The 24,878-nt window shown below is 35.1% G+C and overlaps 2 protein-coding genes and 1 pseudogene across 2 annotated transcripts; all 3 read left to right on the top strand.

Annotated features, from left to right (window-relative positions):
• Positions 1-2,176: 2,176 nt before the first annotated feature.
• LOC104104738 (probable LRR receptor-like serine/threonine-protein kinase At4g30520) lies at positions 2,177-8,283 on the top strand. Its single transcript, XM_009612889.4, has 11 exons — positions 2,177-2,438; positions 2,545-2,677; positions 3,183-3,254; positions 3,356-3,499; positions 4,238-4,309; positions 4,523-4,582; positions 4,821-4,918; positions 5,004-5,138; positions 5,227-5,571; positions 6,503-6,882; positions 7,670-8,283. Exons 1-11 carry the CDS (start codon positions 2,357-2,359, stop codon positions 8,018-8,020), a joined length of 1,872 nt encoding a protein of 623 aa, XP_009611184.1. The 5' UTR covers positions 2,177-2,356; the 3' UTR covers positions 8,021-8,283.
• A 4,471-nt stretch (positions 8,284-12,754) lies between these two features.
• LOC104104737 (autophagy-related protein 18b) lies at positions 12,755-19,629 on the top strand. The gene is made up of 11 exons (XM_009612888.4): positions 12,755-12,964; positions 13,079-13,152; positions 14,164-14,237; positions 14,341-14,450; positions 15,161-15,252; positions 15,626-15,738; positions 15,936-16,055; positions 16,662-16,807; positions 17,841-17,951; positions 18,439-18,504; positions 19,120-19,629. The coding sequence occupies exons 1-11, from the start codon at positions 12,906-12,908 to the stop codon at positions 19,253-19,255; spliced, it is 1,101 nt and encodes a 366-aa protein (XP_009611183.1). The 5' UTR covers positions 12,755-12,905; the 3' UTR covers positions 19,256-19,629.
• A 2,705-nt stretch (positions 19,630-22,334) lies between these two features.
• On the top strand, positions 22,335-23,506 carry LOC138901005 (eukaryotic peptide chain release factor subunit 1-1-like; annotated as a pseudogene).
• The last annotated feature ends 1,372 nt before the right edge of the window (positions 23,507-24,878 follow it).

The raw sequence follows: 24,878 nt of genomic DNA, 5'->3' as shown, positions 1-24,878 counted from the left end.
AAAGCCAAGATTTCATAAATAGAACTCAACAAATTAACACTAGAAAGGAAAAAAGAAGATAAAACTCGTGTTTTTTTTCATTTTACATGACATGATTGCTTTGGACTTTGTCTTAAATATTAAGCTTATTCTAATAAGCTATTAAAATAAATTTTGTAATGATTTCTTTCGAAATTAATTATTTCCCCACCCTTTTTTTTTGGCTAATTATTTTCCCACCTCAATAAGTTAAAAGTTCCTACTTGGCTACTACTACCTTCTTGGTGGATAATATTTTTTTATTTCTTCGTTTAAAATCAGGATTGTTTTATGATTATAACTCGGATTATAATCTAAGGGGTCGTTTGGTATGAGGTATAAGAAGGTATAGTGTTGGTATAAAAATTTAATATCACCTTAATAATTTATTTGGTTAGCAAACCTGGTATAAGTTATCCCAGAATTAAAATTAGTATCGGGGTAACTTATACCTTGTAGAGGGTGGGGTAATTAGTGCCAAGATAACTTATACCTTCTTCCTAAAAATTATACAATTGTCATTTTTAATACAATATACCAAACAATGGATAAAAACTAATCCCAGCATAATTAATCTCAGCATAACTTATCCCGTCATAAGCCGTATTCAAACCAAACGACCCCTAAATAATTAATTTATTCATCTTTTATCTGAGATATTACCAAGATTTTAGTATATAAAAAATACGAATTTTAGTTTATACTTACGGCCAAGCACGAAATACATTTAATTTCAAAATTTATATCGAAATAATTCACTTAATCCAATGAACCAAACGGCCTCTGAGTGGACAAATACCGACTAACTATTCTATAGTGTAAATAATTCCAATGAGGCAGTAACCGAATATTACTTCAAAGAGGAAATAGTGATAAAATTTCTAGAAAAGGGAGAATATTTCTAATTTTGTAATACTCATTTATATGATTGAAAGATACAAGAAACTAAACCTAATAATCCCTAATAATCAATATACAACCAAATCTATGTAAATAAAGTCTTTGGACACCTAACACTGACATGGCTATTCCTTTTATTACCTTTTATTTCACCCAAAATTCAAAATTATAAAAAAGGAAAAAAAAGAAAAAAGAAAATAAAACTTTTACTACTTAACATTTGGAAATGGATCATAGCCTTAATAATTACTCCCTATATTGTCAAGTCTTATCTTAGTAGGCTATCAGAAAGAACAAAATGCACATAGACTAGTATTTTCAGAACCAAAACAATGTGTTTTCTGCTTTTTCTACAATATCACACATTTTTTTCATTCCTTTCTCCCTTTTTCTTGCTATAAACTAGTAAAAATATGTTATTTTTTATTAATTGTAGTGAGATGAATTAAATCCTTTAATTATATATATAAAAAATCCTATAGCTAGCATTTTTATTTTTACAATAATAATAATAAAAAATTCAGTGAAATCTCACAAAGTGAGATTTAGAGAAGCTGTTTTCTATATACCTTCGGTTCAAGAAGCGTTTTCACTTTTAATAGATCTTATGCCGTGCACATTTATATTAATTAAGCCCAAAGCAAGTACTAAACATTTAAAAAAGAAGAAGAGTAAATATAAAATTGGCTAATCAGCTAAAACTAACTACATCCGTTAGCCAAAAAACATAGAGTATAAAATATACTTATGTGTATTATATATATGTATATACTGCTTGTTTATTTCTGCACCTTTTTTTGTTTTCCCTGAGCCAAAATTCTTCGAAAACAACCTCTTTATTTTCACAAGGTAGGAATAATATCTGCTTACACATTATTCTCCTCAGACCTAACTTATGACATTATACTGAGTTTGTTATTATTATTATTGATATATATAAAATTATATATTTTATAAGTTATTATTTTTGAGTACGACTAAAAATATAGTATATTTCTAAAAGAAAAACAATTGTTTTTTTAAGAGAGAGAGGGGGGTGCACTGTGTGTGTGTGTGTTTCCAGTAACAATATATTGCTGTCGCTCTCAAATTCTGAGCTTCAAACCAGCTCTTCTCTGAGTCCTCTCTCTGCCACTGCAGACTTCTCGTATCATATCATCTCCACCTGATTCGCTTAGTACAAAAACTAGGAAAATCAAATATCCAAAAAATAATTATAAAAAAAATACTCCAATAGATAAAGCAAAAAAAAAAGTGTATTTGGTACAAATACCAACAAAATAGACAGACATATAAAGAAGCTTTCTTTTCTTCCTTCTCATGTTCTGCACTACTCTTTTTCTCTCTTTCTTTAGCTTTCCTTACTTTTTTATTTTTGACTGTTTTTTTATGGGTTTTGCTTAATATATTTGTTGGAACATTTCACTTTCTTGCTATTATGGCTACTATGTTTTTAGTTCTCTCTTTGCTTCTGTTTTCTGCTACTGTTTCTTTCTCTTATGAAGCTCGAAATCATGAAGGTAAAAAATAAGAAAAAAGAATAAACCCCATTTATTATTTTTCCATATTTTGTAAGAAAAATACTTTTTTTTTGGCTCATTATTTGTTTTGTTTTTGTTGGTGTAGTGGAAGCTTTAATTGCTATAAGGAGAAGTTTAAATGACCCAAATGGAGCTTTAAGTAATTGGGATGAAGATTCTGTTGATCCTTGTAGTTGGGCTATGATCACTTGCTCTTCTGGAAATCTTGTCACTGCACTGTATGCTATTGTCTTTTCTTTTATATAATTTTTATGGTGTTTCGGTTTTCTGATGGCATTACTTAGTGTTGTCTTATATTTTCGCTTGGTTTTACCATTGGAAATCTTGTCACTGCATTGTATGGTTTCTGTTGACTCTCTGCCGTGTACACACTGCTTTCCTCGTACCCATTACACTGGATTTGTTGTTATATAATAATTTTTACGGTGTTTCGGTTTTCTAATTGCATTACTTAGTGTTAGTTTTATATTTTCGCTTCGTTTTTTCGATTAGTTTGCTCGTTGTTGGCCCTTCCTTTTATTTTTATTGAGACAAGGCCCAAGGGTCTACCGGAAATAAATTCTCCGCCTTGGTAAGGTCTATACTGGTACATACTACCTTCCTACACACTCAATTGTGGGATTACACTGGGTTTGTTGTTGTAGTTAGTAAATAATTTTTATGATATATCATGATTTTTTTAGTCAAGATATTATTTTTTTACTGTTATTTTTTACTGTGCAGAGGAGCACCAAGTCAAGGTTTATCTGGGGTTTTATCTGGGATGATATCAAACCTTACAAACCTTAAACAAGTGTAAGAGACAACATTCATTTGTTGTACAAGAATTTAAATATTAATGACCCCATTTTGGTTAATTTTTTAAGTTTTTGATAATTGTGTTTTTAATTTTGTAGTTTACTGCAAAACAACAATATTTCTGGGCATATTCCAAAGGAGTTAGGGAAACTGCCCAATCTTCAAACATTGGATCTGTCTAATAACCATTTCTCTGGTCATGTGCCTGAATCTTTGGGTCTACTAAACAGTCTTCAATATCTGTAAGTAAGAGATATTCATTATTTTAGTTTCTGTGTGATTATTAAGAATTTTTTATCTCTAGTGCTAAGAGCGTAGCTTGTGATATGTGGGGTAGGCGCACATCAAAAAAAGGGTAAAGGGGCGGGACCCATTTTCTATCGAGTTTCGAACTGTGAGCTATATGATGTGTGGGTTAGGCGCACATAAAGTGACGGGGCCATTATCTATCGAGTTCCGAACTGTGTGCTATGTGGTGTGTGGGTTAGGTGCATATCAAAGAAGGGTAAAGGGGCAGGGCCCATTATCTATCTAAGCTTCAAACTGTGTGTTATGTGATGTGTGGGTTAGGCGCATATCAAAGAAGGGTAAAGGGGCGAAACCCATTATCTATCTGAGTTTCTAATTGTGCGTTATGTGGTGTGTCGGATAGGTGCACATCAAAGAAGGGTAAAGGGGCGGGGCCCGTTATCTATTGAGTTTTGAACTTTGCGCTATGTGATGTGAGGGTTAGGCGCACATCAAAGAAGGGTAAAGGGGTGGGCCCGCTATACACCGAGTTTCGTACCGTGCACCAAGCCACGCCACTGCCTCTCGGGGATTTCTTGGTTATGAAAAAATTAAGAATTTATTCTTTTTTTTAAAGTACCCTTTTCCTTTAGATTATGGTTTGGTATGTTGACTATGTTTAAGTGTTATCCTTTTCTTTGACTATGTTTTTGTTTTTCTTGTTGTGTTGTTTTTGTCATTTAATGGAGTAGGAGGTTGAACAACAATAGCTTGTCTGGTGCTATTCCTCTTTCTTTAGCAAGGGTCCCTCAGCTTGCTTTCTTGTAAGTATAATTCTTCTCTGTTTGTGATTTGTTTTATTCTTGTCTGAATGTCCTGAGAATTGAGACACACAATCTTCACTGCAATTATCTAGTCACTTTCTTGAATCAGCCTTATGTAAATGTTTGTTGTTAAAAGGAAATGAATAGTGTTCTGTTTTTGTGAAAAGGAAATGAATAGTATGTTCTGTTTTTGTGAACTTCTTGTCATTTTAGGGACTTGTCCTTCAATAATCTGACTGGACCTATTCCTAAATTTCCTGCCAGGACTTTCAAGTATGTGTTCTTTTCCTAATTCTTCCTTATTATGTTACATTAAACATGTTTTTTTAGTTATATATTATGTACAATGAAATCATGTATTGAGCCGAGGTTCTTTTGGAAACAACCTGATCTCTACCTTCACAAGGTAGGGGTAAGGACTGCGTGCATACTACCCTCCCTAGACCCCACTTGTGGGAATATACTTGGTATGTTCTAATTGTGATTTTCTTTATCGTTAATGTTTTTGTAGTGTTGTTGGTAACCCTCTGATTTGTGGAAATCACTCGACTGAGACTTGCTTTGGATCGGTCAACCCGATGCCACTTTCATTGTCTATTGATTCCACTGGTAAAGTTCAGAAAATTTTCTTGTTGTAGAATGTTTAAACATAACTACAATTTAACCCTCTTAAATTGCTTCCCACTGTAACCAGATAAACGCAGCTCGAAAAGACTAGCTGTTGCACTGGGACTTAGCATCAGCTTTGTCTCTCTTTTCCTCATAGGCTTTGGATTCATATTTTGGAAAAGGAATCAGAACAGGAAACAGTCAATTCTTAACATTAATGGTGAGTCATCTCAAAATTATTCCGTCCGACAACATTTGTCTATTTGACGACGGTTATAAGATATTTAGGCTTCATCTTTTTATTCCAGATATGCAAGAGGAGGATTTAGTTAGACTAGGAAATCTCAGAAGCTTCACATTTAAAGAACTTCAACGTGCAACGAACAATTTCAGCTCCAAGAACATTCTTGGTGCGGGTGGATTTGGCAATGTTTACCGGGGAAAGCTAGGGGATGGCTCGTTCGTGGCAGTGAAACGACTGAAAGATATTAGTGGAACTGCCGGAGAATCACAGTTCCGGACAGAATTGGAGCTAATTAGCTTGGCAGTACATAGAAATCTGCTCAGGTTAATTGGTTACTGTGCTACATCAAACGAGAGACTCCTCGTATATCCTTACATGTCTAATGGCAGTGTGGCATCAAGACTTAGAGGTAAATTTTGCAACAAACCACACTGTTTTTATGGGGTCGTAACATTTCAAATTCTAGTTTCTAACCAATTTGGCTGCAATTTGTCGGCACGCCTAATTGCTTAAAATATGCTCTTGAAGATTCTATGTATGATTTTATCTAAAGTTTTTGGGAGGGAGATAGCAATTCCAACATGCTTCTAATGGCTAAAAGACATAATGCAATTATAAGAAGACATGTGATATGCCCCCACTTTCTATTTGAATATGATGTGGCCAAACTCTTATAATGACTCTTTCAAGTAATAGGAATACATGTTTGTAAGTCATGACTAACTTTCACTTGCAAGAATCTAAAATAGCAAAGACGAGTATATTCGACATGTCTCTCCATCAATTAGGCATTTTCATTATTCTCTCTGTGTGTGAGTGCGTGGTTTCTTGGCCCAAGATTGAGAATTGGAATTGCATCCCATTTCGCGCACAAGCAATTTTATTAGTACGGCGGTGAGTTGAGGAATTAGAACTCCTCAGGAAACATTCTAATGATATATGGGGCCTTTTTAGCATCCACTAAGCTACAGAAGCATTTTATTTAATGAAATTCTTGGTTCGTTGGTTCAAATGTAACTCTACGACACTTTGTGCTGTATGAGTTATCTTAGACTTGTGTATTGCACTAGGCTCGTATCCATTTATCACATTTCTGAAAAAAATTAGATGACCTGCTCAATTAGGAAGAAAATATTTTCTCGCAAATGGGATTTCAGTATTTCGAGTCTGCATTTTCTGTTAAATGTGGAGTATGCACGATTGAAGGTCCTTTATCTCGTTGTATAAAGGAGGTAGGAGGGAATAAAGCTCTGTTTCTAGAAGTCAATCTTACAATTTTAGACGTAAAAATAAAAATGTATGCACTCTAAACATTCTTAATTTCTATCTTTCAATGACAGGAAAACCGGCACTAGATTGGAATACTAGGAAGAGGATTGCAATTGGAGCTGCTAGAGGTCTTCTTTATCTCCACGAACAATGTGATCCGAAGATAATCCACAGAGATGTGAAGGCAGCGAACGTTCTATTAGATGACTACTGTGAGGCTATTGTTGGGGACTTTGGCCTCGCTAAGCTTCTTGATCATGCAGATTCTCACGTTACCACAGCTGTTCGTGGCACAGTTGGTCACATTGCGCCCGAGTACCTTTCCACCGGTCAATCATCCGAGAAAACAGATGTGTTTGGATTTGGTATCCTCTTGTTAGAGCTTATAACTGGGATGAGAGCATTTGAGTTGGGAAAAACAGTAAACCAGAAAGGAGCAGTACTTGAATGGGTATGTTTTTTTCTACTTATACCAATTATTAAAAAATTTCATATATGATCACTAAACTTTACTCACAATAATAATAAAGTTACAAAACTACTTCCTATCACACGAAAGTAACTCAACTTTACCCATTATGACAAGGAAGTCGTAAAATTATTTTTTTTTCACGTTAAAGTAACTGAATTTTACCAACTATAACAGTAAGGTCACTTTGATAGGTAAGTTTGTCGTTATGGTTGGTAAAGTTTAGTGACTTTATTATAAGGGTGGGTAAAGTTCAGTTATTTTAATAAAAAAATAATTTCATGACTTTAGTGTTATAATAGGTAAAGTTCAGTTTCTTTCATGTGACAAAAAATAGTTTTGCGACTTTACTGATATAGTGGGAAAGCACAGCGACTTTACGTGAAATTAACCTATCAGATAATGATTCCTCTTTGGTATTTAACTGCAGTCAAGTAGATGAATTAAGTTTAAATATGTCTAAGGGTAACATTCTCACTTGTTTAGTGGCTTTAGCAAGAATAGTAAGCTTTCTTGATGTGTGGTTAGTTTCATACATTCTTGATCTAGAATTCCTCGGACGACTAGTTAGAAGATTGTGGCACCACAACTTGGGTGAACTTCCATCACCAAGTGAGATGGTCGAAATTATTATTAATCACTTCGCCAGCAAAGCTGCCTGTAATGCCAACAAATCCAATATCCCCATGGCGAATTTACTGCACTTCGAGGGTTTGGTTGACACGAGAAATACTGTGCTTAGTAACAAGGGCTGCTTAACTAATTGCAGGTTAAGAAAATGCAGCAGGAGAAGAACGTTGAAGCGCTCATCGACAGAGAGCTCGAGAGCAACTACGACAGGATTGATGTAGGGGAGATGCTACAAGTGGCTATACTTTGTACTCAATACTTGCCGTCCCACCGTCCCAAGATGTCCGAGGTGGTCCGAATGCTTGAAGGCGACGGCCTTGCTGAAAAATGGGCAGCCTCTCATAACTATGATAGTAACAAAACTCAGATTAAACATTCTATGGTCCCTGGAAATGATGACAATGATCATGATCATGACCATTTGACCATGTTTGGGATGATGGATGATGACTATGACACTCATGCTATGGAGCTTTCAGGTCCAAGATAATAGCAAAATATCCAAAAGGAAAAAAAAATTAGAACAAAATAGGTACTTAATATTCTTTTTAATTATTTAGCTTAGTACCACAATCAACTGTCTGAAGTAGCATTAGGAGAAGCAAAAGAAAGTTGTTCTTTGTGTTTTTTTGTTCTTTAGGATGTAGAGGGTGTGAAAATTGGCCTTTGCTTCATTTGATACCTTTCTACGTGTTTCTGGCTATATTGTAAATAATATCTACTAGTCTTATCAAAGTATTTAACTTATATGCACTTACAGTGTATAAAAGTTAAACTCTGGCATAAATAGTCTTTTTAGTTGTTACCTTTAGGTTGTAGAGGGTGTGGAAATTGGCCTTTGCTTCATTTGATACCTTTCTAGGTGTTTTTGGCTATATTGTAAATAATAATATCTATTGGTCTTTTTTGTAGTATTTAACTTGTATGCATTGACAATGTATAAAAGTTTGACTATTGACAGTGTATAAAAGTTTAACTCTGGAGTAAATGTGTGGAAATTGGCCTTTGCTTCATTTGATACATTTCTAGGTGTTTTTGGCTATATTGTAAATAATAATATCTACTGGTCAATGTAAAAAAGTTAAACTATGGAGTAAATGGTCTTTCTAGTTGTTACCTTTAGGTTTTAGAGGGTGTGGAAATTGACCTTTGCTTCATTTGATACATTTCTAGGTGTTTTTGACTATATTGTAAATAATATCTACTAGTCTTATCAAAGTATTTACGTCTAATTAACTGATTTGATATATACACTTGTGGATTTCTTTTTTCCGTGGCGAACGAGGTCACAGATAAAAGATAAATTTTCTCCTCATGTTTATACCAAAACTAATATATATCGAATGCATTCTCATAAGTACGTTTATTATTTAACATATCTTTGTTTAATTTTTCGTTGTGAATGTTAAATCATTTGAGTTAGCGTAAATACATATAAGTATTTAAGTAATTCGACTATGGTAAATCAATCATTACATTACAACAACAGCTCTACAAAGATTATATCTCTTTCTTTTTTCCCCCTCTTCTTGGTTTTTTTATTTATTTTGGGGGGTGGGGGTGGGGGGTGGGGATGTCATCATAAAGATGCCCTTGCCTAGAATCTCCAAAGAACTTGAGACAGTAAAAGGGTAAAGTAAAAAAAAGAAGAGATTTTGACAGTTTTTGACTAAAAGTGCGACAATGCACTGTTTTAACTGTTGGTGGAAAACTACCAATTAGTCTTTTTTTCCACTTTGATGCTTTTGCAGAGTCATGAGATTTCTGCTGATTTTTTTGCTTTCTTTGGAAGGAAAGAAAAAACCAGAATAAGGAAAATGGTGGGCAATAGTGAAAGAAAGTTAGAATTTTTTTTCCCTATTGGTTGATTAAAATTTAAGTTATATACATTGACATCGTAAAGATTTTTACACTTTCGGTGAACTTTAATATATGTATGTAGGTTGCTAACTATTTTAGAGGTTATCGATTAATTTTATTATAAAATATACATATAATTATTTTATAAGTGATCTGATTTTAAATAGAAGGAGTATTTTGTGTATATTTTCGAAACATATGTACTATTTCCTTTTAAACTAAAAGCTTGCTGCTTTTCCTTTTTCTTCACGCCAGCAAAAAGTAGCATTTTCGTGAAGGACCAGTTGTATAAATTGTATAATGAGTGTATATTCAGTTGAAATAATTTTTTAAAAATGAATTCTTGCAAAATAATTTCTAAACTAGATTAAAGAAAATAGGAAAGACGAAATAGACATAAACGGTACGCAATGTGCAAGCTGAAGCAAGCGAACTCCTATGGAAAGATTACACTGTATAGCCGTTTCAAAAAATAATAATCGAAAAAATATATTTTTTAGTATAGTAATATATAATATACATATTTTATACTCTGTATAAACGCGCCAAAAACAAAGTCATTTTTAGAACTAAGAAGATGCCCGAAGACTGGAGGTGGAGCACGATGGTTCCTGTATACAAGAATAAGGGTGATATCCAAAATTGCAATGACTATCGGGGTATTAAGCTGCTTAGCCATACTATGAAAGTCTGGGAGAGAGTGGTAGAGCTAAGGGTGAGGAGGAGTGTGCCTATTTTCGTGAATCAGTTCGGGTTTATGCCGAGCGTTCGACTACAGAAGCCATACACCTTGTTAGGAGATTGATGGAGTAGTATAGGGAGAGAAAGAAGGACTTGCATATGGTGTTCATCGGCTTAGAAAAGGCGTACGATAAAGTTTCGAGGGAGATTTTGTGGAGATGTTTGGAGGCTAGATGTGTACATGTTGCCTACGTTAGGTTGATTAAGGACGTGTATGATGGAGCAAAGACCCGAGTAAGGACAATGGGTGGGGACTCATACCATTTTCCGATTATGATGGGGTTGCATCAGGGGTCGACACTCTGCCCTTTTTTGTTTGCTCTGGCGATGGACGTACTGACGCGCCACATCCAAGAGGAGGTGTCGTGGTGCATGCTATTTGCAGATTATATTGTATTGATTGACGAGACGCGAGACAGTGTGAACGCGCAATTAGAGGTATGAAGGCAGACCCTGGAGTCTAAAGGTTTCAAGTTGAGTAAGACCAAGACAAAATACTTGGAGTGTAAGTTCAGTAGCGAGACTCAAGGAGCGGAAGGAAAGGTGAGGATGGACTCGCAGGTTATCCCTAGGAGAGGAAGTTTTAAGTACCTTGGGTCTATTATTCAAAGGGATATGGAGATTGATGAAGATGTCACACAACGAATTGGGGCGGGATGGATGAAATGGAGACTCGCTTTCGGTGTTTTGTGTGACAAGAAGGTGCCACCGAAACTCAAAGGTAAGTTCTACATAGTGGTGGTCAGGCCAACGATGTTGTATGGGGCTGAGTGTTAGCCAGTCAAGATCGCTCATGTCCAGAAGATGAAGATAGCACAGATGAGGATGTTGAGATGGATGTGCGGGCACACCAGATTATATAGGATCAAGAATGAGGTTATTAGCGACAAGGTGGATGTGGCCACTATTGAGGACACGGTGCGGGAAGCGCAACTTAGGTGGTTTGGTCATGTGAGGAGGAAGAGCACAGACGCCCCAGTGAGGAGGTGTGAGAGGTTGAAATTGGAGGGCCTACGGAGAGGTAGGGGTAGGCCAAAGAAGAGGTGGGGAGAGGTGATTAGGCAAGACATGGCGCAACTTCAGCTGACTGAGGACATGACCCTTGATAGAAAGGTATGGAGGTCGAGGATTAGGGTAGTATAGTAGGTAGTCTAGAGTGTTCATAACAGTAGTATTGGCACGCCGTCTCATTTTCTGTTGGTAATATTAACCGTTGTTTTCTTTCATTGTTGATCACCTTACTATCTTGTTGTTTTTATTATGCTTTTATGTGGCTTTTTGGTACTACCCCTTCTTGTATTTTCATTAACGTGGTGCCTATGCTTTCCTGAGCCGAGGGTCTATTGGAAACAACATCTCTATCCTCACAAGATAGGGGTAAGGTCTGCGTACACACTACTCTCCCCATACCCCACGGTGTGGGATAATACTGGGTATATTATTATTGTTGTTGTTGAATAAGCGCGCCAAAAAAATAATAGTCAGAAAAATATATTTTTTGGTATAGTAATGTATAATATACATATTTTATAGTATATAATTAGTGTATATTTTTTTTTATATATTTCTTTTTTTTGGTTGACCGGCTAAATATATAACTTATCCAACTCCAATTACTACCAACCCAATAGAGGCCTTTGTTATTTGGCCCATAGTTTTCAGCCCAAGTCCTTTAGCATTAGGCCCTTTCAGAATAGGATGATTTGCACAAATGGGATCATATACGGCTGCAGTTTAAATTTTGACCCCATTTAAGGAATTTGTACAAAAATAACATTACGGGTCATAACTACTTCATAAATTATGTAGAGTGGAAAGAATGAAAATTATGCTTTCACAAGTTGCACCTACAGATCATAACTTTGGTACAAATTACTTAAATGTTTTACCGAATAGACAAAACTTGTCTTGTTCACAATTATGCGAGACAAGTATTAATTTGGTACAAATAATTCGCACATTTTTTGGATGGACAAAACTTGCCTAAATATATTACTTAATTGTTCACAAGTTCCGCCAGATTGACAAGACTTGGTACTAATCAATCATATAAAGGACGAAGTGCACAAGCAACCACTTTTAAGTCTGCTATTTAAAATATATTTATAATTTATAATATATTTAAAAATTAACCAATTCGTCAAATTTTTGCATTAAGTATCTAGAATTTTTGAGCTCCTAATTTAAAATTGAGGACTTACTGTCATAAATTTTTGAGCTACTAATTTGAAATTCAGGACTAAATGTCCTGAATTTTTGAAGTGCTAATTTAAAATTCAGGACATAAGATTTGAATTATTAGGCATAATTTTAATTTTTGAGATGCTAATTTGAAATTCAAGACTAAGTGTCCTGAATTTCTGAACTGCTAATTTAAAATTTAGGACATAAGATTTGAATTTTTGGGCATAATTTTTGAATTTTAGGACGCGATATCTTAAAATTTGATCGAATTAGTTAATCTTTAAATATATTATAAATTATGAATATATTTTAAACAATATAATGTCATTTCAGCTCACATAAAAATAAAAAAAAGGACCCAACTTGTTTTTTTCCAATCCCAATTTCATTACCCATATCGAAGACAAACAAACTACTAATTCCTTTACCTTCTGAAATTTGTTTTTAAAGTCTAATCCAAAACTAATACAAAAACAGAATTTTACTAATTACAACTTTTAACTACACTGCACGTTCAAGCTTTCTCTGCAATTTGCCATTTTATTTCTCTCTACTTAATCAATCATATACAATCATTTCTTACTAAAAAAATGGCAAATCAACCCTCTTCTTATCCAATTCTCTCTACTTCCTTCAATCAAGACAACAGGTAATCCGTAATCCTCCATTTTTTTTACAAGAAAAATCATGGGTATTAATACCCAATTTCTCAATATTGTTTTATTTTTTTGTTTTAATTGTTGTTTTTAATCTTTATAAATAGTTGCTTTGCAATTGGAACAAGGGAAGGCTTCAAAATCTTTGACTGTAATACTGGAAGACTCCTTTATGAAAGAGGTATTTAAACAATCTACAATTTCTTTTTTTTTTTGCAGGTCCAGTATTTTATTATGAACTAAAAAGGGTTTTTTTAAAGCTTATAAAGTGACAGTATTTGATTGAAATATGGAATATTTTGGAAATTGTACAAGTTTTAAATTCAGCTAAAAGTAGTATCTTTATTTTTATTTTTTGTTGCTTCAATGTAGTTGATAATCAATTTCCAGTTAAAAAGTTCAAAATTTTGGGGCTTATTGTCTTGGCTGCAGGTCCAGTATTTTTTTTAATGAATTAAAAAGGGTTTCTTTTAAAGCTTATAAAGAGATGATGGTTGATTGAATATTATGGAAAAATGTGGAAATTGCACTAGTTTCTTGTAAAAGTAGTATTCTTATTTTTTATTGCTTCAATGTAGTTGATAATCAATATCCAGCTAAAAGTTGAAGAATTTAGTGTCAAAACAGAACCAATGGGATATAACAATTTTTAGAGCCAAAAAAAGGACAGCCCGGTGCACGAAGTATCCCTCATTCATGCAGGGTCCGGAGAAGGGCTGCACCCAAGGGGTGTGATGTAGGCAGCCTCATTCCACGACTCGAACCCGTGACCTATACACGGAAACAACTTTACCATTGCTCCAAGGCCCTCCTTCATTTTTTAGATCCAAAATATTGGGGTTTTAACTTATTTTGTTGGCTGCAGCTTCAGTATTTTCTTATGAACAAAAGAGTGTTTTTTCTAAGTGATGATCGTTGGTTCAATATTATGCAAAATTTTGGAATTTGCAAAAGTTTTAAGGTGTAGTTGCTTTCTTGTAAGATCAGCTAGAAGAAATACAGTTAAAATTGGCTATCTTTTATTTTTGGGTTGCTTCAATGTAGTTGATAATCAGTATAGCTAAAAGTTCAAGAACTTGTTGTCAAAAGGGACCCTATGGGATATATAACCATGATCTTTTTTGTTGTGTTTGCATTACAAAGTAGTGATACAAGTTAGCTTCAATATCCTGACAAATTGATTTTATGTTAGCTGCTGGAGCATTCATTATAGTAGAAATGTTGTTTAGCTCAAGCCTTCTCGCAATAGTTGGGGCTGGTGAACAGGTTCCGCAATTTACTACTAAGTTCTAGTTGTAGTCCTTTTAACTATTCATTGATCTACAAGATTTCTGATTTAGTTACTTTACTACTTGTGTCATTTTAACAGCCATCTTTGTCGCCGCGAAGACTATGTATGTTTAATACAATGACTGGAGTAGCTCTTAATGATTTAAACTTCTTAACTTCTATCCTTGCTGTTCGCATGAATAAGAAAAGGTAAACTACATTTGCTTCATTTAAGATTCCCATTGTTCAATTTTCTATTCATTTGACATGTCGTAGTCAGATATGCTCATAGTAACAAAAAAAGCTTGATGTTTTAGAGGGATAAACTATTTTGGTTCAAAGAAAGTTTGTAGGTTAGACTGGATAGAGCTATTCCAATTTGCCAAGGGTCTATCGGAAACAACCTCTCTACTTTCTCAATTTAGGGGGGTAAGGACTGCGTACATAATATCCTCCCCAGACCCCACTTGTCGGATTTCACTGGGTTTGTTGTTGTTGTATCACCTGCAGTAATAGCATATTTACGTAAACCTCTATGTCTTTATTTTAATAAACAAATTAAACAAGCGAGAAGAATTCATCTTGAGAAGCAGAAAGACTAAACATAGCACAACCTTTAGCAGGTTTGCTCTCATTGAACTGACAATGGTTACTCTCAATAAGTCTGAGATCATACTGATGTTCAAATTTTCCAGTTTAAATATCAGACTTCCTTATAATCTTTTCTTGTGGCAGCTAGTAATTTTTTCCCCCGCACTATGAACTATGCACTTGATTTTGAATGAGAACAGATTGAATATATTTGTTCTTTGTAACTTTGATGCATTCAATTCTTGTAATCAATTTTGATTAAAGACTCCTAATTTGTTATTTCTCCCTTGTTCCCAATTCTTTTTCAAACAATGTCCTCGAATTTGCAGATTGATTGTCATATTGCAGGAGAAGACATTTATTTATGATATAAACAGTCTTAAGATATTGGACACTATTGATACGGTGCCGAATCCAAAAGGTCTGTCCGGAAAATCTTTTTTTCAAGTTTTAGTGACTTCACTCTTATAATCATTGGAGCAGTGACTTATGCCATCCTGCATAAAAAGATCAACCAAAAAGGAAAAGAATAAAAGAAGTCACTGCTTTATAATCGGGAGCCTTGACGTAACTGGTAAAGTTGCTGCCATGTGACCAGGAGGTCACTGGTTTGAGCCGTGGAAACAGCCTTTTGTGGTCCGGCCCTTCCCGGACCCCGCGCATAGCGGGAGCTTAGTGCACTTGCCCTCACTGGTTTATAACTTTCAGGTTTTTGTTTAATGAAAGTAGATGCTATAAAGTTCCAGTTGGCCTAGCACATTTGCTTATCGACGAGTTCTTGTTTCCAATTTTAGGACTTTGTGCATTTTCACCCAGCTTGGACGGTTCATATTTGGCTCTTCCAGCAAGTACAACGAAAGGATCTTTGTTAGTCTATAATGTTTCCGACCTCCGTTTACACTGTGAGGTCGTGTTTCTTACCGTTATGTGTATTGATCTTACGAAATCATCTATAATAAGATCAATGGGTTTGAGATGTTATATATCATAATTTTTTTATAGTTTAGCGCTTTCCTAGCCTTGAACCAACTCTGTTTACAAACATTTTTAACTTTACAAAACGGAGGAGTTTGTCTTATTTCGGTTACTGTTATAAAAATGCAGATAGATGCTCATCGAGCGCCATTGTCTGTCTTGACACTTTCATCAGGCGGGACTCACATTGCAACAGCGTCTGAACAAGGGACCATGATCAGAGTTCATCTTGTTTCAGATGCAACTAAGGTGAACCCTCAAGAACATATTGTATCAAAATGTGATACTAAGTAGTACTCCCTCCGTTTCAATTTATGTGAACCTATTTTCTTTTTAGTCTCTGCCAAAAAGAATGACCCCTTTCCATATTTGGAAGCAATTTATCTTTATGCAATGATTTGTAGCCACACAAAGTATATGTGCCTCATTTTACACCATAAGTTCAAAAGTCCTTTTTTTTTAAAAACTTTGTGCCCAGTTAAATAGGTTCACATAAATTGAAACGGAGGGAGTATATGTTTCGAGAGATGTATTTCTCTGCCATCATAGAGCTTCTGCATTGGTATGTAGACCGATGACTGTTGAGCCCAACTTACAAATTCTAGAACTAGTTTGAGTTTGATACAAACAAGTAAATAGCGTGTGTACATTATTTGGGAAAAATGAGAACGGAAAACTATTGGTGGTAATTAATACATTACCTATAAACAAAACAGGTCGTTACCTAGTGCGAAAGTACTGTTTCACCTGCGATATGTTACGTATCATTACAATTGTCAGGTAATTGATGCTTCTGTGTCACAACTTCATTTGAATTGTGCCTTTTGATTGATTGTTATTCAATTCCGTTGGCAGTCATATAGCTTCAGGAGAGGGACGTACACTTCAAATATCTTTTCTTTGTCATTCGCGCCAGCAGCAGAACTTCCGGATATTCTTCTTGCAACTAGTTCTTCTGGTTCTGTCCATATTTTCTCTTTGGGTTCACTCCCAAATCAAAGGTGAGATCTCAATTTCTCAAGTGCAATTGAGCATGGCCCCCTACATCTAGAATTTGAACATTGGCTAAAGAACAACAACAACATACCCGGTGTAATCCCACAAGTGGGGTCTGGGGAGGGTAGAGAGTACGCAGCCTTACCCCTACCTTGTGCAGATAGTGAGGCTGTTTCCGATAGACCCTCGGCTCAAAGCAAGCATGCATAATCACAATGGTATAAAAAAAGATATGCAGTAGTGAAAAAGTCAAAGAAGCAGTAACAACAACAAGATAATAGTAAAACCAAAACGGCACACAACATCGTCAGATAGTAATAGAAATCGGAGAATATGGATATACGAGAATAACACTACCACTACTGGGATGAAAGGAAAGACGCTCGACTTTCTACTACCCTTCTACCCTGATTCTCGACTTCCACACTCTTATCAAGGGTCATGTCCTCGGTCAGCTGAAGATGCACCATGTCTTGCCTAATCACCTCTCCCCAATGCTTCTTCGGCCTACCTTGACTTCTCCTCAGGCCCACCGAAAGAATGGCCAATTAATATCTTCCTTTTACTTTCTCATCCACATTTCACCTTCTTGTCTCCTTTTAGGATATGTTTGAAGTTTTTGCAGATAATCCAACTGTTGCTGTCCCCTATATCATGTTTGTTTTGCCTTATTGATCTTTTCTTTATGTGCTTATTTAATTATAGTTACACATTTGATTGACCTCCATCACTTCTCTTCCTATGTTCGGCCGTTTGCTTAGATAGTCTTAAAACCTTCCCCGGAAGTAATTTAGGGCTATTTTCATAAAATTAGCCACTTTTGTCCATTGTTATCCTTATCTGGCCATTTTTTCCGAGATAGTCTTAAAACCTTCTTTATTATTTATTGATACATCAGTATGCACATCTCTATTTCGTAATAGATTAGCCCTCATATTTTTTTGTTGCTCAACTGCGAAATAAAGCTGCACTGTTGATGATTTATTCAATTGCCTTATTTTGTATCTTCTCCTTACTTCCACCGTAAAATTTTACAAGGTCTTCTGGTCTTTTAGCATCAATAATACCAATACCTCATACTGTTAGTGATGCCCTGGATCCTGCTCAACATTGCATACTGCATCGTGCTGTTCCAGCTGGAGTGAGAAGGTATTGTATTCTTTCCACAAAGTATACCAGCTAAATTTGACGTATACTAAAGTAGTATTTGCAACTTTCAGTCGATATTTAACAAAGGCAAGCTAATTATCAAAACCCCTTACCTTTTTGTCACGCACTTGAAGTTGGTTCTTTTGCATCTATATTTCCTGCTTTCGTGAAAATTATTCAGATGACCATTCTGCACTTTGATCCTTTGATTATACTTGAAAATTAATTATATGGAGATTTTCCACAGTTACTTTGATATTACGATTTCCAAAACATTATCTGGTCATTGTTCTCTTAGTCAGCAAGTAGGTTGCTGTACCAATGGGCTACAGCCTCTTCTCGGATTAAAGACCTTACTTCATTACTGAATTTCCAAATGTTTTATGGTACTTGTTGATTTTTTTTCTAGAAAAGGGTGTTGCAAATTGTCCTTCCTATTATTATGAAATCTCTCTCATCAAAATTCTTCTTAAACACTGTCATGCAGTAATACGGTGATCCGCAAAATAGAGAAATTTGACGACACAGCAACACCTGAACATGTCTCACTTAGGTGAGTAAATGTGACTGTTTCCATTTATATGGCGCATAGTTAATTATTGCGCATCTATTTGGATTGTGTTAATTATTGTTAATCAACTTTTAGATTTTGAACTTCCACAGAGATGTCAATTTTATTTTACCCTATTTCATGAACTAGTAAAGTTTACCCTATTTCATGAACTAGTAAGATTAATATTTGCCACTAGTAATCATAAGCCTCTAGCAATGAGTGGCCGAAGTGCCAATGAGATGCAATATCACAGTACCTATTTTTTTCATTTTTTTTGGAAATACTAGTACTGAGGCTAAGCTCGACGTGTCAATAATGCTCTGCTCTTGTTATTAGTTATCTGATCTGCAGATTCACAAAAGCTACTTGCTATGTAATCCAAGCATCTCGAGTTCATGAACATCTGAAGCTTCTTAAAACAGAAAGGGGTATTTAGTGTTCAGGTTATAAGTATAGTTAACTCATAATGTGACATTTCTATAGTATTGAATGCTTTACTGAAGATCTATTGGTATGCTATCATTGTATTCCAAGTTTCAGTAAATCGTTTGAGTTTGTGTTAGAAAATGGATGGCTCTTTTTTTGACGTTCTTCGATCTGCATTTGATTCTGCAGAGCCACTATATCAATGATCACGTATGGCGGATACTTCCTGGAGTACGTCTACAATGTCAACCATCAGAACAAATCTTCGTGGACCTTGGAACGAGAATTCAATCTTTTAACAGCAGAAGCGTCCTCGTTATCATGAAAGTAAGGACTTCGAACGCCAATCTTCAGCTTCTTCGTACTTTACAGCTGAGACTGTAGCCTGTCCTGCTCGAGCAGCCACTCTATCGGTCAATGTACATTAGAAGAAGAAAGGCTACATAGCTTGTCCAGTAGAAGTAGAACACAAATGATGATACATAGTGCGATACAGTTAAAACAAAGTATTATAGTAAGAATAGATACCTTGGATACAGGTAAACTTCTCAACGGATTCATTTTTTTTTTTCATTTCGTTTAATTGGTCTGTTATAGTGTCATAGGATAATAAGATGGTTAGAAATCCTTTACTGTCCAAAATGTATATCTACTGTGCATGACTTTAATGTTACCTTTAATTCTGCTCTTGATAGTTCATCTGTATAGCAATCGTACAACCAAAAAAAAAAGACAGCCCGGTGTACTAAGCTCCCGCTATGCGCGGTCCGGGGAAGGGCCGGACCACATGTACAGCCAAAAAACTGAAGTTATATTTATGGAAGTTCCTTTGTAACATTAACCTTGTTATACATTGATATGTAAATTTACTTTTGTTCGTAATTTACAGAGGCATAGTTAGGATTTCAACTTTATGGGTTCTGGATTTTAGAACGACGACTTCAATTGCTAATAATTGGGTTCTAAATTTAATATTTATATATATTTAATGATTTGTTTTAACACAAAACACTATTCGAGCAAAAGTTACAGGGTTCAGTCGAACGCATAACAGGGGCTTCTAGCTCCGTCTCTGTGTAATCATAGTAAGAGTTATCACCGTATGGCCCGGAGATCACATGTTCAAGCCGTGGAAAAGCGGTTGAAAGTGTTGTCAACATTAGATGGTTATCATATGTCACATACTTTTATATCCAATTTAACACTTAAAAAAGATCCAAGAATTTTAAATATCCAATCCTACACTAAAACTGATCAGAAAATAATATCATGGATATTAGTGAATAGTGACTGAAGTTAATAGATAAAACTAGCACCACAATTTGACTTTCTGACCAATAAAATGTCAAATTATCGTTCTCTTACATTAATCTTTATAGGAGAAAAACTTGTTTTCCAAGAAAAAAGACTTCTATTTTTTACGGAAATAAATTAAGCTAGTCTATAATTCTTTCCAACCAAGAAATCTAACCTATAGCCCCCCCCCCCCCCCCCCAACCCCAAAAAAAAAAAAACCACTAAGAAAAAAAATAACAATAAAATTAGGGATCTTTACACAAACAACCAGCTGAACTGTTTATTTTTTTCTAGCCAGTGTACATATTTATACATTAATTATACAAGGTTATAAATATATAATACATGAATTATACATATATTACTGTTTTAATTTAAGCGGTTGGGTGACGACTATTTAAGTCAATTCTTCGTAAAATTAATTATAAGCAAACTAAATAATTTTCTTTGTGGGCCCACAGTAACCTATAAATACCTCCCTTTCGCTCCAGAATTTCACAATAGTGTTACTCTTTCTCGTTGTGCTCTCTCTAAGGTATGTTTACCAAAATCGTTTTAAATTTTATTTTTTGCTTTAAATCTTAAACTTCTGTATATGTTATTTTTTGGAAGACAACGAATGAATTAGCTTTCTCTTTGTCAAGTATTGATTATGTTTGTTTTAATCTCCTTTATTGATTAGTTGAATAATTTGATAATTTATGATCAACATAACAACAACAATAACTATAAACCTAGTGTAATCTCACAAAAGGCTGTTCCCGACCCTCGACTCAGGAATAATATATTATCAATATGTTTCGTTAATTTTGCCTGTTGAAAGAATATACTGTGATCATCCTAGTTAGTACGTCTTTATTTCCAGATTACCTCTATGTACGGGTTCATTGGAACCTAGTAACTTTTGCTTATACTTTATATATGTTAAAAAATATTAAATATTTATAAAAATTAGACTTTGAATCCAATTGTTATTGTATATAAATTTGAGATCGTTAAAGGAGCCCATATACTTTAAATCCTGGATCCGCCTCTGTCTACCGATCATGACTTTTGGGCGATAAAAGAAAGATTTTTCCCTTAAAAGAAAGAAAGAAGAGTAAAATTTGTAATAAGATTATTCTTCATAATTAAAATCAATTGTTGTAAGATGCTATTTTTCTTCATTAATATTCCATATCTCAATATTCGAACGCTTAGGCATTGTTTCGTTTGTCAATTACGTTTGGTATTCGCTTGTCTTTGTTTGTGTACTAAATAATCTGTGGATTATGTTTGTTTTAATCTCCTTTATTGATTTGAGTTAGTTGATTAATTTGATAATATATGGTCAACATATCAACAATAACAACAAACCCAGTGTAATTTCACAAGTGGGGTTTGACGAAATTAGTGTATACGCATACTTTACCTCTACCTCGTGGAGATAGAAAGACGCTTCCTGATAGACCCTCGGCTCAGGAATAATATTTGATCAATATAGCGGATTGCGTTTGGTATTAGCTTATCTTTGTTTGTGCACTAAATAATCTGTGGATTATGTTTGTTTTAATCGCCTTTATTGATTTGAGTTAGTTGATTAATTTGATAATGTATGATCAACATATCAACAATAACAACAAACCCAGTGTAATCTCACAAATGGGATCTGAGGAGGTTAGTGTGTACACAGACTTTACCTCTACCTTGTGGAGATAGAAAGACGCTTTTACTGATAGACCCTCGGCTCAGGAATAATATTTGATCAACATAGCGGACTGTGTTTGGTATTAACTTGTCTTTGTTTGTGCACTAAATAATCTATGGATTATGTTTGTTTTAATCGCCTTTATTGATTTGAGTTAGTTGATTAATTTGATAATGTATGATCAACATATCAGCAATAACAACAAACCCAGTGTAATCTCACAAATGGGATCTGAGGAGGTTAGTGTGTATGCAGACTTTACCTCTACCTTGTGGAGATAGAAAGACGCTTCCTGATAGACCCTCGGCTCAGGAATAATATTTGATCAACATAGCGGACTGTGTTTGGTATTAGCTTGTCTTTGTTTGTGCACTAAATAATCTATGGGTTTTTTGTTTGAACTGCAGTTTGTTATACAATGATGACAGATGATCACAAGAGCGACGAGAATATTGAGATTTGGAAGATCAAGAAACTAATAAAGGCGCTTGAATCTGCTCGAGGCAATGGTACGGGCATGATTTCTCTAATAATGCCTCCTCGCGATCAAATACTAAGATGCTTGGAGATGAGTTTGGAACTGCATCAAACATCAAAAGTAGAGTGAATCGCCAATCTGTATTGGGCGCGATCACATCTGCTCGACAAAGACTTAAACTCTACAACAAGGTTCCACCAAACGGGCTCGTGCTATACACTGGAACAATCATGGCTGAAGACGGGAAAGAAAAGAAGGTTACATATGATTTTGAGCCGTTCAGGCCAATTAACGCGTCTCTATATCTTTGTGATAACAAGTTCCACACAGAAGCGTTGAATGAACTTTTGGAATGTGATGAGAAGTTTGGGTTTATTGTGATGGATGGGCACGGGACGCTTTTCGGGACCTTGAGTGGCAGTACCAAGATTGTCCTTCACAAGTTTAGTGTTGATCTGCCTAAAAAACATGGGAGAGGAGGACAGTCATCGCTGCGTTTTGATCGTCTTAGAATGGAGAAACGACATAACTATGTGAGAAAAACGGCAGAGTTTGCAACATATTTTTATATTAATCCATCCACTTGCCAGCCTAATGTTTCGGGCTTGATATTAGCTGGATCAGCAGAGTTTAAGACAGAACTTAGCCTGTCTAATATGTTTGATCGTCGTCTTAGGGAAAAAATATTAAAGGTGGTTGATGTTTCTTATGGAGGGGAAGATGGTTTTAGCCAAGCAATTAAGTTATCTGCTGAGCACTTAACCAATGTGAAATTTATTCACGAGATTGATATTATTGGAAAGTATTTTGAGGAGATTAGTCAGGACACTGGAAAGTAAGTCGTTGGCATTGATGATACAATGGAAGTTCTGAACACGGGCACTATTGAAACCATTGTTGTGTGGGAAAATCTCGACGTTACTAGGTATGTTTTGAAAAATAGCAGTACTGGAGAAACAATAATCAAACACTTGAATAAGGAGCAAGATGCACATCAGAGTAACTTTTGCGAACCTTCTACAAATGTGGAATTAGAGATTATGGATAAAATTGTTGAAATTGTCAAAAGTTCCACATCGGTGATGACAATTTTGAATGGGAATTTCACCTTATAAAAGGAGGCCTAATGTTTATGATTTAAATACACCTCTCATTTGCCTTTTTTATAGGGTGAAATTTCCATTCAAAATTATCATCCACCGATGTGGGACTTTTGACAATTTCAACAAATCTCCACCTTGGCAAAATTCTAATAAACAAGACAATAAAACAACAATAAAAGAACACCAGAATTTACGAGGTTCGGCCAATTTTGCCTACTTTCTCGGACACAATCAATATTTTATTCCACTCCAAAATTACAAGTGAAATAATACTAAAGAGAAAAGATACAAATGCCTTAAGAAGATAAAAAAGGCAAATGAGAGGTGTATTTAAATTCTAAACATTAGGCCTCCTTTTATAGGGTGAAATTCCCATTCAAAATTATCATCCACCGATGTGAGACTTTTGACAATTTTAATAAATCTCCACCTCGGCAAAATTCCACATCTTCAATTTTCTCTCAATAGCAAATTTTGGTTGTGTCTTCATCTTTAATCTTTAGTGTTCAACAATGTTGATCAAATTCAAACAATGTTGAAACTTGACCGCGGTCACCACTTTTGTCAGCATATTAGCAGGGTTCTCCGTAGTATGAATTTTCTTCACTGTGACTCCACCTTCTTCTATAATTTCTCGTACGAAATGATACCGAACATCAATGTGCTTCGTCCTTGCATGATAAACTTGGTTCTTCGCTAATTGAATAGCACTTTGACTATTACAAAAAATTATAATATTTTTTTGTTCAATACCAAGCTCCTTTAGCAACCCCTGAAGCCAAATTGCCTCCTTCACAGCCTCTGTAATAGCCATGTACTCTGCCTCTGTTGTAGACAAAGCAACTGTTGACTGCAAAGTAGACTTTCAACTAACTGGTGCCTTTGTAAAAATAAACACATAACTAGTAGTTGACCTTCGTTTGTCCAGATCACCCGCAAAATCTGAGTCACAATATCCAACTACAGACCGATTGCCTTCCTGCTCAAAAACTATCCCAACATCTACAGTACTATGAATATACCGTAGAATCCATTTCACAGCTTGCCAATGCTCCTTTCCTGGATTATGCATATATATGCTAATAACTCCAACGGCTTGTGAAATATCAGATCTCGTATAAACCATTGCATATATCAAGCTACCAACAACATTTGCGTATGGTACCCTTGACATATACTCCTGTTCAGTTTCATCCTTTGGTGACATAGTAGTACTTAGCTTAAAATGGGGAGCAAGTGGCATACTAATTGGCTTAGTCTTCTTATCTATACCAAAACGCTGTAGTACTCTCTTCAAATATTCTTTCTGAGATAAACAGAGTTTCTTTGAACGTCTATCTCTTATTATCTCCATGCCAAGAATTTTCTTTGCCTCACCCAGATC

The sequence above is a fragment of the Nicotiana tomentosiformis genome, chromosome 11 (genome assembly GCF_000390325.3).
Source record: "Nicotiana tomentosiformis chromosome 11, ASM39032v3, whole genome shotgun sequence".
In the NCBI taxonomy this organism is placed as follows: Eukaryota; Viridiplantae; Streptophyta; class Magnoliopsida; order Solanales; family Solanaceae; genus Nicotiana; species Nicotiana tomentosiformis.
This window is presented reverse-complemented; position numbering and strand designations above follow the sequence as displayed.